The 17,030-nt window shown below is 48.2% G+C and overlaps 3 protein-coding genes across 3 annotated transcripts; all 3 read right to left on the reverse strand.

The window, feature by feature from the left end:
• Positions 1 to 731: 731 nt before the first annotated feature.
• Positions 732 to 2,853, reverse strand: LOC136464112 (phospholipase A1-Ibeta2, chloroplastic-like). The gene has a single exon (XM_066463072.1). The coding sequence runs from the start codon at positions 2,608 to 2,610 to the stop codon at positions 970 to 972; it is 1,641 nt and encodes a 546-aa protein (XP_066319169.1). The 5' UTR covers positions 2,611 to 2,853; the 3' UTR covers positions 732 to 969.
• Positions 2,854 to 7,224: 4,371 nt separating this feature from the next.
• Positions 7,225 to 11,935, reverse strand: LOC136467479 (GTP-binding protein YPTM2). Its single transcript, XM_066466195.1, has 8 exons — positions 11,769 to 11,935; positions 10,409 to 10,481; positions 10,064 to 10,111; positions 9,907 to 9,954; positions 8,206 to 8,277; positions 7,957 to 8,112; positions 7,741 to 7,844; positions 7,225 to 7,653 (listed from the first exon to the last, which is right to left on the reverse strand). Exons 1-8 carry the CDS (start codon positions 11,780 to 11,782, stop codon positions 7,557 to 7,559), a joined length of 612 nt encoding a protein of 203 aa, XP_066322292.1. The 5' UTR covers positions 11,783 to 11,935; the 3' UTR covers positions 7,225 to 7,556.
• Positions 11,936 to 13,265: 1,330 nt separating this feature from the next.
• On the reverse strand, positions 13,266 to 16,632 carry LOC136464113 (GTP-binding protein YPTM2-like). Its single transcript, XM_066463073.1, has 8 exons — positions 16,450 to 16,632; positions 15,332 to 15,404; positions 14,959 to 15,006; positions 14,798 to 14,845; positions 14,136 to 14,207; positions 13,888 to 14,043; positions 13,674 to 13,777; positions 13,266 to 13,584 (listed from the first exon to the last, which is right to left on the reverse strand). The coding sequence occupies exons 1-8, from the start codon at positions 16,461 to 16,463 to the stop codon at positions 13,488 to 13,490; spliced, it is 612 nt and encodes a 203-aa protein (XP_066319170.1). The 5' UTR covers positions 16,464 to 16,632; the 3' UTR covers positions 13,266 to 13,487.
• Positions 16,633 to 17,030: the final 398 nt, after the last annotated feature.

A 17,030-nucleotide genomic window follows, 5' to 3' on the forward strand; every position in this document is an offset into this window, starting at 1 on the left:
ATTAGCTATGAATCCAATCAAACATGTGCTAACACTAGTCTATTTGTAGTTGGCTAATTTTTAGCCGTAGCTAACAGTTATTAATTCTAATTCGTCTAAACAGAGTCCGATAGGATTGAGAGTAGAGGAAAGATTAGGAAAGGGCGCACGCGCAAGTCTCACAAACTTGCATCTAGCTCAGAACTTGCACAAGCTTCCAGGATAGGCATCAGAGGATTTTCGGTCCTGCTGATGCTTTGACGTTGATAGTAACTGTCATTACGTCCAGTTTAACATGACATGCAAGAATCAGTCCAACTACAGAAGCCCCGATCCTGGTTAACCCACCCCCACCCTGCAGTCAATTTTTAATTGCCCTGTTCGCTTGTTTTATAATCCGTCTTTTGTATCTTGTTTTTTAGTCGGAACGGTATTTTTCTCTCACAGCAAATTAGCCGGAACAATGTTTCGGTTTGTTTTTTTAGCGAAATGAACGGGCCAATCGGCATGTTCGCTGGTTGGTTTCTGGGTTGATTTAAGCTGGCTGGTGCTGGTTTATTATGAGAGAAAAACACTATTGGTTGGTTGAATAAGCCCTGACTGATACCGACAAGCGAACATGATGAATATGTCCAATCCAAAGAGTTGAAAAATTCCAAGTTACTATGAGTAATAAGGCAGTCTCGCTCGGAAAGAAACAATGAAGCATTGGATATTTCACAGTAGCAAGTAGCAAGTGGCAAGCGGCAAACTACACATCAAGGTCACGCTTTCACTTATTGATTGATTGTGCTGCGCGCGCACTTGGGCTTGCTTGATTTTTTTTCCCTGTACACATGCGTCGATGTCAAAACGAAACGAAACGAAACGGAAACTGGGAGGATCTTCATCTTTCCCGGCTCGCACCCGCAACTAACGAAAGAATTCTTCTTTCTCCTACAAAATTTACAAGACGGTCCACCGAAGGAGACGTAATAATAATTTGATCCCTCACGAGGGGCTGGCGACGGCGCAGTTGCCGTACGCCATGCTCCGGCCGACGTCCGCCGGCGCGGCGGGGTCGACGCCGAGCTCGCGCGCACGGTTCACGTACTCCTTCTTGACGTTGCCCCTCTGCAGCTGCAGGAGGCGGATGACGCTGCGCCGCGCGTCGTGCCGAAACGGGCGCCCCGTCCCCGTGAACCCGTCGATGAGGTGCAGGTACGCCTCCAGGTCGTGGCGGCACGCGGGCCCGGCGTCCGGGCGGAGGCACGGCGAGTTCTTGCTGTCGATCCGGAGCTCCGCGCCCACGTGCTGGTACTGCTCCTTCTTGTGCGGCAGCAGCGGAGCCACCCCGGGCACCTTGGTGACGACGTCGCCGGCGTTGACGATGCGCAGGACGTTGACCTTGCCGCTGCTGGTGAGCCTATCGACGAACGCAGCGTTGCCCACCTTGGGGCCCCCGAAGGAGACCACGGCGACGGGGGGCGCGTCGGGGATGGACGTGGCGACCTCGTCGGCCACGAGGAGCGCCAGGGCGGCGCCGAGGCTGTGTCCGACGATCGTGATGCTGAGCTCCTCGCCCTTGTACTTGTCCATGAGGCGCCGCACCTCGTCCATCACCTCCTCCGACAGGCTCTTGACCTTCTCCCCGGCCGTCTTGTACAGGCTGAGGAAGCCCCGCGCCACCTTGGGCTCCTCCGCTCCGGCCGTGTCGGCGCCGTCGCTGCTGTCGCCGTCGAGGGGCACCAGCGAGGCGCGGAGGTTCTCCGCCCACTCGAGGCAGGTGGCGGTGCCGCGCAGCACGATGGCGATGTCGCGGCGGCCCATGCGGGCGACCTCCCGCTCCGACTCGCAGACGGCGACGTAGCCGACCCAGTTGGACTGCTGCGTGAGCCACTCGGGCGTGTTGGGGCGCTTGGCCCACGGCGGCATGGACAGCGCGGAGGTGGCGAAGAGGCTGCGCGTGGGGCGGTAGGAGCGGTCGGGGAGCATGAGCCCGCGGTGCCTCGCCGACGCGGTGGGCAGCGAGTGGAACGCCTGGTACGCGGCCTGCACGAAGTCGCCGTACCGGAGCAGCTCGCGCCGGAGGTCCGAGTCCAGCGGGTCGAGGAGGCCCTCCCAGCCGCCTTCCCCGTGGAGCCTGCGCCAGCGAGGCGCGATGGTGCACCGCGGGGAGGCCCGCGGGGAGTCGGCCGAGAGGACCTGCTGCATGTGCATGAGGCTCCGCGGCGACATGTGCTCGTCGGCGGCCGTCCGCGCCCGCATCCCGGGCATGGGCACGAAGAAGGACAGGTTCAGCGCGTTGAGCAGGCCGTGCCTGACGTTGAGCGGCTCCTGCTCCTGCTCCTGCCCCTGCCCCTGCTTGTTGCTCGCGGCCGCGGCGGGCCTCGGCACCTGCGGCGGCTTCCCGAGCACCTTGTCAAGGTTGGCGATGTGAGCCCTGGCGCCGCCATCCGTGGCCGCAGCAGGTGCAGAAGACCCGCCGCCGGGGCTGGCCGACCGGAGCGCCTGCGCCGGCGTGTTGGGGTTCAGCGGCGACGGGTCCCGGCGCGGCGCGGCGCGCGGCTGGACGACCGCGGGGGTGGCGTGGCGCGGCGCGACGTGCACTGGCGCGGACGTGGGCGCGGTCACCGCGGCTGCTATTGTCATCGGGTTTCCCGTTCTAAGCTAGCTTCCGAAATGTGAGATGATACGGCGGGCGACGGGTTTTTATAACCGGGGTCCGGGGAGGAAGCGTCTAGGGCGGAGGATGACTATTATTAATGGAGTGGTTGCCACTTGCGACTGGGACGTCGCGATTCCATGGCCCCGAGGGAGGCCCGCGACAAGGTCGCGGGGCGGGTGGGGGGCAGGCATGCGCATGCGCGCCCTGCTCTGCTGGTCAGGGCGCGGGACGACGGATCGGCCCTGCAACAGCCGCCTGGCTCTGGCTGCCATCTGCCTGCGTGCCGACTAGTCCACGCCCCTGACACTGACAGCGTTGGCGTTGCTAGCCGCGGGCCGCGGCAAGCGGCAAGCTGCGTGTACAAGTAGTTACGCGGTGCGCGGGCGGGTGCCTTGGACTTTGCTGCCGCCTTGACTCGGCGACGGCGAGTTCCTTTCGGTCCGTCGTCAGTTCCATGCGCGAGGGGCGGGCATCAGGGTAGAAGAATTGGCGCGCGGACGGTCGGTCCTCGTTTTAGTATTCGTCGAGGAGCGCGTGTCCACGTGGCGGTGCGCAGCAGCGGGGGTGGAGACCGCGCGTGGGCCTGGTGGATTCACACATCCGGGTCCGGTGAGTCGGTGACGCAAGGCCCCGATGCAAGCAGTGTTAGTTGACTCTCGAATTGCAGTCTCAAGGCCAGCTAGGCAGGCAGCTATACAGTTTGTCAGGTCAAACCACCGTGTTTGTCCGCCGTTCAACTCTTGCCTCCAGCTTTTTTTGTTCCCCGACGTGATGGCCCGATCCGATCTACTAGTAGCTCGCTCTCTCCCATCTGCAGACATGTTCGGCCTCCAAATACTTAAGCATCCGTACCGATCGTTCGCGTAGTAAACAAATCACGACGCTCGCTAGCTATCGAGGCTTAGACGAATGTCAAAGGTTTCACAAGTAGTTGCCAAGTTTAGTTTCCGTATGGACGTATGAACGCGGACGGACGGACTGGGGTCGTTGGCCAGAATAAGCTTTGAAACGCAACCGCATTTGAACTGGAATTTGGACCGGAGGTCAGATTCAAATTCAAGAGCTGGGCTCGCTAATCAATCGCCTCGCCTCGTGTATGGTCATGGACTCATGCATGCATGTGCTGTGGTCCTACTTGGCGGTCGAACTCAGCGATCAGTTTCGTGCTTTGCGTTCCATCATCGAGGGCGCCCCCTTTTTATCCGTCGTCGTAGCGCTGTAGTGAAAGACGTTTTCAGCAGGAGCTGCTTTCCAATTATTTCACGTTTCTTTTGTGTCTATCTCCCCCTCTCTTTTGTAAAGTACTTTTTTTTAATAAAAACAAACAAACATGGTGCTCGTGCTCGTGGTAGCAACTCCTTTTCAAGTTAGGCGGTAGTTCATCAAGTATCCTTTTGATTCCTGAAGTGGATCTGCGAAACACGAGTTACCTTCGTCTCATCTCATTTGACGGGAGATAATGGAGATGATCGAGGAGAGGCAGCAGAACAGAAGCCCTTGCTAGCTGCGCGTGGGCAAGTTGACGCACTCCGAATTCTTCCGAAATGTCAGTGGACCAAGCATGTGATTATTTTTATCCACAGGCGACAAGTACTGGACGGACGCCATTAATTAGAGAGACGTGATGAAATGGCGCCAGTGGCCAATCAACTAGCAGGATGGTGGATTAGTCTAAATCGTGGATGACCCTGGTGAACGAACGCCATGGACGGAGACGAACAAGGGGGACGAGGGATAGTACGTACCTAAATCCAGGGCGTGAACAATGCAGATTATATTGAGGTGGTGAAGAACGTGATGGAAAGAGATCGGATGGATCAGTTGGCAGCGATCGCCGCCGAGAAATGAAAGCGCGGGTGAGTTGACCACGTCACGCTAACCACCACACGGCCCACCGGGGGCTAATGAACGTCATCTTCATATGGGACCAGGATGTTTAATTAGTTGCTTCTCCACACTGACTTCACCACTAATTGAAGTGGCTTTTTTGCATCAGAGATCGAGTGACACCGTACTTGCAGATGTCTTTATACAAGTGCGCAATACAGTTTGGGCATAAAAAGAAACGACATCGCTGATACGACCTTCATGTTTTCTGGTATATATACAGCGTTGATATGTGCTAGTACTAAAGCATGGTGTAAGTTTTACGTGCTCAATCACTCACAAAGCATAGATCTTCTGATATCTAAAAGAGAAGATGGAGCATAAACGAAAGATCTATGCGAAATAACCACGATTGCTAGCTTATGCTAAACATTATGATGCCGCCACAATAACCAAATCTTACATATATCTTGCTTCTAGAGCACAGCCCAAGTATGGAACCGATGAATAATTCTGTAGATGACTTGCATAGGAGAAGAAATAGATTTCACCAAAAATAATATTATTTCCATTTCCACCGAGTCGGATTGACCAACAAGTAGAAGCAACCCCTAACAATGACAATGGTTTCATGTCCTTGCTTGTACACCTAACTAGTTGCCAAACAAGTGAGACAAAAGATAGCCTTTGGTTTGAGGGCGGGATAGGGACGAAGTAGATATTCCACTTTGTCCTAGTGTTTGGTTTAGGGACAACCAGGGACATAACTAAAAGTGTCCCGCTCATCCAACCATGTTATGCTTAGAAATTAGACGATAGAAAGCCTTTACTTATTGTACCGATGCCTTTATGCATAACTTAGCTTTTATATCTTCCTAAGGCTGTATTGCATTATCCTTGTGCTTATTTTTGGGTAAGACCTATTATTTACCTCCTTACATTCAAAATGATATTTTGAATTGTTTTGAAGGTGAGGGTGCCCCTATCTATGGATACTTCCATGCCCTCGCGCCTTGGGCAGCCTGGGAGTAGTAGATGACTGGTGTAATGATCATAGGCCTCCGAGTGTGGCATGGCTCGTGGACAGTTTATGAACTATGTTTGGTAAACTTCCGTTGTAACTTGATGTTGGATGATGTGAACATATGGTATGTTGACTAATGTGTTTCAAAATTTATGTTGCAAGGTTTAAACTTGTGTTTCTATGACAAGTAGTGAACTTGTGTGAACAATGTATGTGCCTATGTGGCATGATCCTGGGTGAAGGCTTGCTAAATAGTTAGTACCTTGGAGCTACCCGGGATAATCCAGATTGACTAGATTAAGTTAAGCATGAGCCAATGGTGATAGCTTAACTTGGTCTGGTTTATTGGAGGGTCGCCAGAGGCCAGATCCAGTCGCAGCCAGTTGGGCATAGCCTGTGGCTGGGTGGGGGCGGCTTTGGGAAGCTAGTGGCCGGCCAGGCGCAATTGCAACCCCCACCCTAATTGGCACGACCACATCTAGTCTGGCGACAAGCTGGTTGTCGTGCGTGGTCTGAACCGACATAAGGAGATAGGACAGAGAAAATACGCACATGGCAAAAAAAAAAAACAGAGAGAGAGGAAACAACTTGCTATCGAGCGAGGAAAGTTAGTTAGAGAAGAATTTTAGCAACCTCTTATATTTGCATAAGAAGTTGTTTTGTTAAATTGTTGGAGGAGACAATTTTAATTTTTTTACTAAAAATTCAAATCGGGAGTTGCTCTTATAGTCTAATCTGATTTAATAAAATAAGTAATGCTCGGACCACGTGAGACCGCTACAAATTTTGGATCTTGTTTCCGAATCATCCATGCCCTCCCCAAAAAAATCATCGCCACCATCGTGTTCCGCGTGTTCAATTCAGCAGTACCGTCGCTTTGTGGTGGACGGAAAAAAGCGCCGGGCTTTTCCGGGCGAATCTTGCGGGGCGCCGGCGAGATGGGCACGGCCACTACTCGCCTTTCCGTGAAGCCAGTGCCAGAGGGAATCGCCGCGTTGTGTGGCGGTGCTGGCTGCACACCGAGATCTCACAGACTCACACCGTCACACGAACGCGTTCGTCGATTGGTGTTTGGCAGCGGCAAAGCCGGCGGTGCATCTGTGCATCAGGGCGGTGCATCAGAGAGTACCACGGCTCGGAACTAGGTCCAACTAACGTACTTGAGATGGGATGAGACGCATGAGTGCATGTCCATGTCCATCATGCCCCCGTTGGGTGACGGACGGCCGGACTGGCCACGAGGAGCAGGTGAAAAAGACCCCAACTATTTTTGCCTGCTTTTGTAGATAGTATATATTTGAAGTGATGACTCTTGTGCTTCAAGGTAAAATTTCTGGACAGCCACTAAAACTTTACCAATATAAACAATATAAACATGGGATCATAAATAATGCTAGTATATTATTTCAAGTTTCAAGGAGAAAAAAAAGTGAATATCTCAGTGCCTCACGAGTCACGATCAGCGGTGCGCCGGTGCCCCGACATCGCTTCTCGTCTCAAACATTATCTTGTGTGAACATCAACATGGGACACACCACGGAGGACACAGCCATTGGCGGAGGTGGTGGGCCAAGCGGCGGTGTTCTGCCTCTGCATGTCCAAAACGCACTACATTTTCGTGAAGGAAAGGCGTATCCCACCCACTCACACTCACAGTCCACAGACCAGTGGGATGCCACAAGGGCGGGTCCCGTCACCAGCCACAATGATCGATCATGAATACATGAATATGACCACTCAACTAGCCAAAAGGGAAATTTGTTGCCCACACAGGAATTTCATCTCACTACGAATATAGAGTAAAAAATATTACAATAGCTGTTGACAAATGTAATGTAACGCGACTAATAAACAGCGAGGCTATAGTAAAGTAGAAAAAAATGAAGTAAAAGTGTTGCTGTTTGCTCCTTAAGTCGAGAGAGAGCACTGAGGAACTTCTCTCTACGATGTTCTTAACATATTTTCAGCTCTCTAATCATCTGGCCAACGAATAGATGCTATCAGCAATAATGCAAATACATTTGCGTGCTCGCACAAACGGTAGTAATAGTCACAAGGAACCAATGAAATCAGGCAATCTTAGGACGAGCAGCAAGACGTCTTCTGGTTGACGGGTTGCCCGCGGATCTGCACCGTCGCTGGCCTTGCGTTGGCCGCGGCTGGTTGGCTGGCCATCCTGAGAACAGCAGCAAGTAGGATTTCGTTAACCAGTAGGATTTCACGATGGCAATAGCATATTTACCACATGGCACGTTGGCTGTACCTATCCTTGATGGATGCAGCCATAGCCATGAAGGCCTGCTCCACGTTGGTGGCATTTTTGGCACTCGTCTCCATGAATGGGATGCCCATCTCATCAGCAAACGCCTTGATAGTGTTTTTAATCATTCGTGAATATCCAAAGAACTCATAGGGGAGTGGAGAAAAGTGAAGTATTGCTGACCTTGCCATGATCTATTCATGAAACTAGATAGCTTACCTTTGCTGTCTCAGTTGCCACAACTTTGTTGGCAGTTAGGTCGCTCTTGTTCCCAACAAGGAGCTTGTTAACATTGTCACTTGCATAACGGTCAATTTCATTTAACCATTGCTTCACATTATTGAAGCTTTCTTGGTCTGTCACGTCATATACAATCTGCAAGCCAACAATAAGACAATATCGTAGCATGAGCAGTAAATCAATATGGTTGACAAGTTTCAGAAGTTGCTAGTTCAGGTGGCAACTTACAATGATTCCATGAGCTCCGCGGTAGTAGCTGCTAGTGATTGTCCTGAAGCGCTCTTGCCCAGCAGTATCCCACTGCAGCATTTACAAAACCATGTCAGTTGAAGGAATACACAATAGTTATATCATATAAACATAATTGTAAATCTGGTCCGTCGTTTATTGTTATGGACTGCATTTCCACTGTCGGTGTTTTCGGACCACCGACGAGTAATTTGTATTTACGCGTCTGGCTTGGATGGTGTGCTCGGAGGACACAAGGGTTTATACAGGTTCGGGCGAAACGTCCTTACGTCCAGTTCGCTGCTGCTCGTGTTACCGACACTTGGTTTGCAGTAGGGATTACAAACAGACGAGAGAGGAAGAGGATCCCAAGTCTCCGGTGGAAGGAGTGAACGGATGCTGAGAGCTCGCTTGCCGCTCAGTCGTGTGCTCGTGTCGTGCTCTTGTGTTCAGATCCACCTTTTCATGGGGTGTCCTGCTTCCCCTTTTATAGGCGAAGGGAAAGCGCGGGTTACAGAGGAGAAAAACGAGAAGAACGAGAGAGAGAAGAAGGCTTTCAGGGTTGCCGGGTCCTTCTTCTCCTTCATGTGGGTCCCGCCGATCCTGTAGATGTCAACAGGGATGGCTCCATGTCGCGGCCCTGTTCGTCACTGGCGCCATGCGCAGGCGTCATCTGTCGGTCATGGCGTTCCACTCCGTCCCGACGGACGTCGTGGTGAACTGACGCGCCTGTCAGCGTCCATACGAGGATTAGGCAGAACAGCACCGGCACGCCCGACACTGTTATTGATGTAAATCCCCAGGTATGGCCCATCATGGCCACGGGTTACATCGAGGCGTGCTAGCCTCTTCCCTGGCGTCAGAGTTTTGACCCAGGCCCATACGCTTGAACCTGGAGTGGTTGGCGGCGGTATGAGTCCCCGTCGGACGAGACGGAACCCACGTCCTCGAGGTCGGGTGAGACGAAGCCCGTGACCTTGGGCGAGACGGAAACCGCATCCTTGGGGTCGAGCGAGACGGAGCCCGCACCCAAGAGGTCGGGCGAGACGGAGCCCGCGGCCTCGAGGTCAAGCAAGCCAGAGCCCGCGGCCCTGGGCGAGACGGAACCCGCGGCCTTGGAGTCGGGCGAGACAGAGCCCGCACCCAAGGGGTCGGGCGAGATGGAGCCCGCGGCCTCGAGGTCGGGCGAGACGGAGTCTGCGGCCTTGGGGTCGGGCGAGACCTTTTAATATGTCTCGAGCCATCCGGAGAAGTCAGCGTGGGAGCTAACTTCCTTGTTTTGGGTATCCCTAATATCGATACCCGACACACTGGTTCACCAATGAATAGTAGATTATGATATTCTCGGGATGTAGCTATAATTCTACCACTTGATGCCAAATTGCGTTTCTAGATTACATAACAGGTTAAACAAAATTTAGATAAAAAAATTAAGAATAGAAATACCATTTCCACATTTTGAGAACATTGGTTCATCTGCTAGTGAGAACTTATGTTACATTATGTTCAAACTTATTTCCTACATGATCAGTCAACAGATATCAATGTTCCAGTTTCTCTACTTACTATCATGAAAAGGCTAACTTTTGTTTTTACTTTCCAGTTTACCTAGGGAAACATACTATGTCAAATATGACATCACAAGACATCAAACCATACACATATGATATATAAAAGAAATATACAGCATAGTAATCTTACGATTTGAAGTTTTATGGTCTTCCCATCTTGCTCTACTGTCCGAATTTTCTGCAAAAATGGTAAAAAAGAGAAGTTATTGGTGGGCCGCAAAGAAAAGTTGAATTAAAGTAAATCAATTATTTTCACTAGTAAGTAAATGAATTTGCAATGCACTTACAAAATCAACCCCAATTGTGCTGATGTAGCTGTCCAAATATGAATCATCCTAATCACCGAAGGAAAGTTATCAGAAACATTGACATTAAGCTTTAAGGATGATGCTTTAATATAAGTAAAATATGGCCTTGCGAAACAATGAAATAGAAACATCAAGAGGAACTCTCCAGGATTTAAAAACTTATTGTAATCAATGCTTTTTGGCTGCAGTTGTCAGGTTAAGTCACCCGGTGCACATTTCTTCAAATATACATTTATTTATATTACAACAGCTACACTAAAGAAATACACTGCTTCAGCGTAGAAGTATCAACGAATGATTATGAGAAGAAACAGTAGTACTTACCGCAAATCTGAGAAGCAAGCATGATTTCCCAACACCAGAATCACCAATAAGCAGAAGTTTGAAAAGGTAGTCGCTGAAATTGAAAAAGGAAACTAGGTTAAGTAGTGCATTACATTGACAAGGTAGATAGAAATTTACTGGCAGATCATGTTGGCTTCCATCACTTCACCAATATGCCAACGACTTTGAATTGCCATTATCGGAAAATAAATGTGCTCTGGCAGTCCTATTCAAAATTGTTTCTCTATAAAGTTCCGAATTTTCTATACTATAGCCATCAAATTCATAACACGAAGATTTGAAGTATACATGTTGAATGTCAGAAGAGTCCAATCTACCGTGTGTGTTACACACTTTCATATATCTCCAGACTGGGTTCCTTCGGTAGTTGAGTTATCATAGTCCCTTGGATGGTTGATGATTCAGTAATAGCACTACAATGATAATGTAAACAGGTGATACTCTAATATTTGCCCTTTTTTGTTGCTACACAACACTGTCAACATACTCCTCCTGCCACAAATATATGACAGGTTGGCTAAAAAATGATCAAAATCAACCCATATTCTCAAAATATTCAGTTTGGAGATATAAAAATGTTATGGGCAGATTTGTCTTACTAACACTTTCTCAACCACACACATTCATTAAACACTACAACAATACTTTCATAGAAAAATATGGTCAAAGCCGCATCTTAAAAGCCAGAAAGAGCAAACATCATACACTTTCGATCAGAGGGAGCAAATACTTGTTCCACATTGACCATATATAATGGACGTTCCAATGCAACAATAACTATTACGTAGTAACTTTTATGTTCTTTACATAACCGCAACATATGCAAGTTATTTAACAAATGCTGTGATCTATAGTAATGAACAGTTCACCAAAAATATAAACAGAACTCATAATGCAATAATGTTTAAGTTCCCATCATAATTCTCCAGCTATTTTTCTCTAGAAAGCCAATATCGCTGCACCAGAGCGCATTCTCACCACGCCCTACAAAGCCAAGCATAATCTAGACGGAGAGCAAACACAGCCATCAAAGGTGCACCAAGCTGTACAGCGTAAATTTCTCCATGCAGAGGTACACCAAAGCACCGCGGCTGCAGGAGGCCCTTTCATTCACGAAATCCCGATTTGGAACACAAATTCCCAGATCCAGATCGAAAGCTAGTGAGACCCACCAGCGCGCACCTGATCAGATCCCCGTAAGTTCGATCATCCGAACAACGCAACCACAGCAACAAGCGAAAATCCAACGGAATTACGAGAACGGTAGCTCCATAGATCACGGTGACGGAAGACAAGGAAAGGGAAGGGAAGGGAAGGGAAGGATGATCGGAGGCCTTACTACTCGGGATTCATGTCGAATCAAATCTGGCGGAATCGCTCGCCTGCCGCGCCTTCGAACGGGGACGGGGGACGACGACGGGAGGGCCGCGGTTCGAGCGAGTCGATGGATCTGAGGAGGAGAGACGCGAGGCGAGGGCAGGTGGTTGGATGGAGATGCAAACGTGAGATATTGAAGGGGCGGAACGATAAATACTCGAGAGCCGCGGCTCGCGGTCGCGGAGCGAAAGCCGCGTGCGCGTCCCGCGTGGCGTGGGTCATCGCTGGCCTCACTCGCCCTCGCGGAGGCGTTGGCCGTTGGCCGCGCGTTTGCTTCGGTGCGACGGAGACACAGACACGGGGCGGCCGTGATGACCGGCATGTTTCGCTCGGTTTGACCTCCGCGGTTCCGTGCGGCCGGCTCCTGCCCGGAATGAGCTTCGTAGTTGGACTGGTTTGAGTTTGAACAGGTGGGACCCGCTAGCTTCTATAGAAAGCGCTGGCTCCGGCCGCCGCGGATGGGCTATTTGACGGCGGAACCAGCTGCGCCGACCTCTGAGCACACGGTACGTGGGGCGTGTTTCTTCGAGGTCGATTCTTGTACGCTCTGGAGGCGAAGGGGAGCGGCTGCGGCAGCAGTGACGAGGAGGTGGCTGACGAAGCCTCGAAGGGTTCCCCACGGTGGAGACGAGGCGAGTGGTGGCCTGGGCGCGGCGAGGGCGGCAGCATCTCTGACGGTCGGTCCACGCGGGGAGGCAAGCGACAGCGCCGGCGGCACCGGCACACGAGAACGAGATAAAGCAAGCAGCTCCTGTACACCGCGCAGGAGGCACAAAAGAAAAGGCATGCAACAGGCGATCTGGCACCAAACGTCGATTGGGAGGGGAACAAACGGAGATTGGGAGGCACGATGTGAAATTGTTGGAGTCCATTTTTACAAGTCTTGGCCAAAACTGCGTTTGCTCTTAACCCCATTGGAAGGAACAACTTGTGCTGGCTATCAGCACGATGTCACCAGATGATCCGGTGACTTCAAAATTAATCCAGCAAATTTAGATCCCGACACACGTCTGGTTCAGATACTTTTAGTTTCAATTTTTGGAGAAGCCCTACCAAATGTTTTTCTAAAGAAACCGTTTTTCAGTAAAAAAAAAGGGACTGGAGCCGTTTTGGAGGCTTCAAAACAGCTCTAGCTCCTTTGGAGAAGCCCCTCAAGAAGAGCCATGCCAAACACCCCCTAAAACGTTCCAGGTATTTTTCAACTCCAATTGCACTTCGAGCTAGCCAGTCCTGAGCCTTCAAGCATATCGTTTGATTTAACACCATGAAAACCATAATTGAAGCCAACATACCATAAAGGCTGTCATTATGACAGCTTAGATTGCTGCTACACAACACACTTTAGTCACAATGATCATGTTATCCTTAACCACCAGAACCAAATCAGAGGGATGTTCACAAATGCAATCCGTGGCTTATAAACAGTGATGAAGCTGTATTATAATAAGGTCGAAAAGAATTAAGGAAATAAACTGTCGTTCTTTGCTCTTAAGTCAATAGAGCAACAAGGGGCCGGTCTCTATGTTCTTACATATTTGCAGCTGTCTAATCATCCAATCAACAAATAGATGCTATCAGCATGGGCGTCTTCTGAACCAATAATGCAGATACACTTGTGCGCACACAAACGGTGGTAATTGTGTGTTGAGTTTACACAAGGAACAAAAGAAATCAGGCAACCTTAGGATGAGCAGCAAGACGTCTTCTGATTGACAGGTTGACCGCGGATCTGCACAGTCGCTGGCCTAGCGTTAGCCGCGGCTGGTTGGCTGGCCATCCTGAGAACGGCAGCAAGTAGGATTTCGTTAAACACAGTAGAATTTCACGATAGCAATAGGATATTTACCAGTTGTCACGTTAGCTGTACCTGTCCTTGATGGATGCAGCCATAGCCATGAAGGCCTGCTCCACATTGATGGCATTTTTGGCACTCGTCTCCATGAATGGAATGCCCATCTCATCAGCAAATGCCTGAATGGCGTTTAGGCAATTGTAAATGTCCAAAGAATTCATAGCGGAGTGGAGAAAATTGAAATATTGCTGACCTTGTCATTATCAATTCATGAAACTGGATAGCTTACCTTTGCTGTCTCAGTTGCCACAACTTTGTTGGCAGTTAGGTCGCTCTTGTTCCCAACAAGGAGCTTGTTAACATTGTCACTTGCATAACGGTCAATTTCATTTAACCATTGCTTCACATTATTGAAGCTTTCTTGATCTGTCACGTCATATACAATCTACAAGCCAACAATAGAACATAGACAGTATCGTAACATGATCAATATGGTTGACAAGTTTCAGAAGTTGCTAGTTCAGGTGGCCAACTTACAATGATTCCATGAGCTCCGCGGTAGTAGCTGCTAGTGATTGTCCTGAAGCGTTCTTGTCCAGCAGTATCCCACTGCAGCAATTACAAAATCATGTCAGTTGAAGAATTACGCAATAGTTATACCATAAAAGTATTGGTATTTTTCAGACAAATCCGGGCTGATGTTCATTGTTATGGAATGCATTACTCTTAGTTCACTAATTATACTAAGCTCCAGATGTAGCTATAATTCAAACACTTGATGCTGAATTGCACTTCTAGATTACATTTTTTTAAAAATAAAAATCGCTTATTGGAAAATGTGTTGTCACTAGTCACTGGTACATATGACAACAGAACTAGACCAACCAAACTCAACTACAGGTTATAAACAATATATTAGGATAAAAAATGAATAGTGGAATACATTTCCACAGTTAGAAAACATTGGTTCATCTGCTAACTAGTGGGAACTTAAGTTACATCATGTTTAAACTTATTTCCTACATGATCAATCAACAGATATCTATTTCCAGTTTCTCTGCTAGCTATTATGGAAAAGGCTAACTTTTCTTTTTACTCTCCAGTTTATCTTGGGAAACATATATCAAGCATGACATCACAAAGACATCAAAGGATGCACATATGTTAAGTAAAAGAAAAATATGGCACAGTAATCTTACAATTTGAAGCTTTATGGTCTTCCCGTCTTGCTCTACTGTCCGAATTTTCTGCAAAAAATGATAAAACAGAAAACTTATTAAAGGGACGCAAAGAGAACTTGAATTAATAAACTATATTAATTCTTTTCAGGAGTAAGAAAATGAATTTGCAATGCACTTACAAAATCAACTCCAATTGTGCTGATGTAGCTGTCCAAATATGAATCATCCTAATCACAGAAGGACACTTATCAGTAACATTGTCAGTCTATGCAACAAAGATTTTACATTAACCTTTAAGGATGATGCTTTAATATAAGTAAACTGTGGCCCTGCAAAACGCTAAATAGAATCATGAACAGGACCTCTCCATGATTTGAAAACTTAGAGTAATCAACGATTTCCAGCTGCAGTTGTAACTTGCAAGGTTAAGTCACACGGTGCATGTTTCTTCAAATGTACATTTATTATATTGCAACAGCTACGCTAAAGAAATACACCACTTCAGCAAAGAAGTATCAAAGAATGATTATGAGAAGAAATAGTTGTTCTTACCGCAAATCTGAGAAGCAAGCATGATTTCCCAACACCAGAATCACCAATAAGCAGAAGTTTGAAAAGGTAGTCACTGAAATTGAAAAAGGAAACTAGGGGTAAGTAGTGCAATACATTGACAGGGTGGATGAGTACTCTACTGGCAGATCATGTTGGCTTCCATCACTTCGCCAAGATGCCAACACCTTACAATTGTCATTTCTGCAGCATAAATGTGCTCCTACGGTCCTATTCAAAATCATTTTTCTCTAAAGTTCAATTTTTTTATGTTTCATTGCCTATCTAGATATCTAATTCATTAAACAAAGATTTGAACTTTACATGTTGAATGTCAGAATAGGCCAATCTAACATTTGGTTGTACAGTTCATATAACTCCAGGTTGGATTCCTTCTAATTGAGTTATCATAGGTTCAGTATTCTACTACAACCATATTATAAACAAGACAAATACTTGGCTGCACAACACTTTAAACATAGTATATACTTGTTCCATGTTGAACACATAAATGGCTAATACAACTATGGCGGATAATGGATGTTCAACCACAACTATCACTAATACAACTTATGATCTTTACATAAACGCAACATATGCAAATTAGTTAACAAATGCAGTAATCTACAGTACAATGTTCATGCAGAGGAAACAGTTCATCGTAAAATATAAACAGAAGTCATAACCCGATAACTATTTCCCATGGTAGTTTCCCCAATAAAACCCCATGTCCAGGTATTTTCCACTAGGAAGCCTATGCCTCTACACCAGAGAGCATCCTCACCACGCCTTACAAAGCAAAGCATAATCTAAACCGAACAAACACAGCCATGAAAGATGCATCAAGCTGTATAACATGAATATTCCTCCATGAAGGTAGACCAAAGCACCGCGGCCGCAGGAGGCCCTTTCATTCGCGAAATCCCAACAGGAAATCACGAATTCCCAGATCCAGATCGGAAGCTAACTAGTGAGACCCACCAGCGCGCGCCTGATCAGATCCCCGTAAATTCCATACGGGAACCACGCAACCACAGACCACCAGCAACAAGCGAAAATCCAACGGAATAGATCACGGTGATGGGCTCGGAAGAGAAGGGAAGGATGATCGGAGGCCTTACTACTCGGGATTCATGACGACTCAAATCTGACGGAAGGAATCGCTCAGCCTGCCGCGCTTTGGAACGGGGACGACGGGAAGGGCGGTCCGAAACTCCGAACGAATTGATGGATCTGGGGGAGGAGAAACGCGAGGCAGGTTCTTGGGAGTTGGAGATGCAATTAGGCCAGTCTCAATGGAGAGTTTCACCTCCCAGTTTTCAACACGTGAAACTTTGATATGAAACGGGTCTCTCCCACAATGCAAAGTTTCATGGCACGGTTTCATCCCTTATTTTACTATTCACGGGTCCCACCTATCCCTATCATCCCTCCCTTCTCCGCGTGGTCCCGGAGAAGAAAAGTCGCGATGAAACGAAGGAAGGGCCTCAGTGCAGGTTTCACGGCGTTTCCAAAGTTTTGGAAACAGTGCGGATAAGTTTCATGGCCATGAAACGAATCTCTTCTCTCTCCTTCCAGTTTCATGCAAAAACTGACGTGGCATCTTATTAATTGTGCATGAAACCCTCCATGAAACTCTATTGAGACTGGCCTTATGCAAACGTAGGAGGTGTTCAACAGTTCAAGGGGTGGAACGAAAAAA

This window comes from Miscanthus floridulus, chromosome 7 (genome assembly GCF_019320115.1).
Source record: "Miscanthus floridulus cultivar M001 chromosome 7, ASM1932011v1, whole genome shotgun sequence".
NCBI classification, from domain to species: Eukaryota; Viridiplantae; Streptophyta; class Magnoliopsida; order Poales; family Poaceae; genus Miscanthus; species Miscanthus floridulus.

What these genes read in the sequence shown, in the direction of transcription:
- LOC136464112 (XM_066463072.1), bottom strand. Translation starts at nt 2,610, where the DNA reads ATGACAATAGCAGCCGCGGTGACCGCGCCCACGTCCGCGCCAGTGCAC.
- LOC136467479 (XM_066466195.1), bottom strand. An exon ending in AGACCATAAAACTTCAAATC is followed by an intron (nt 8,278 to 9,906) that starts GTAAGATTACTA and finishes TAAATGCTGCAG; the next exon opens with TGGGATACTGCTGGGCAAGA. An exon ending in GCGGAGCTCATGGAATCATT is followed by an intron (nt 8,113 to 8,205) that starts GTAAGTTGCCAC and finishes GTTGGCTTGCAG; the next exon opens with ATTGTATATGACGTGACAGA.
- LOC136464113 (XM_066463073.1), bottom strand. An exon ending in GCGGAGCTCATGGAATCATT is followed by an intron (nt 14,044 to 14,135) that starts GTAAGTTGGCCA and finishes GTTGGCTTGTAG; the next exon opens with ATTGTATATGACGTGACAGA. An exon ending in GCTGCATCCATCAAGGACAG is followed by an intron (nt 13,585 to 13,673) that starts GTACAGCTAACG and finishes TGCCGTTCTCAG; the next exon opens with GATGGCCAGCCAACCAGCCG.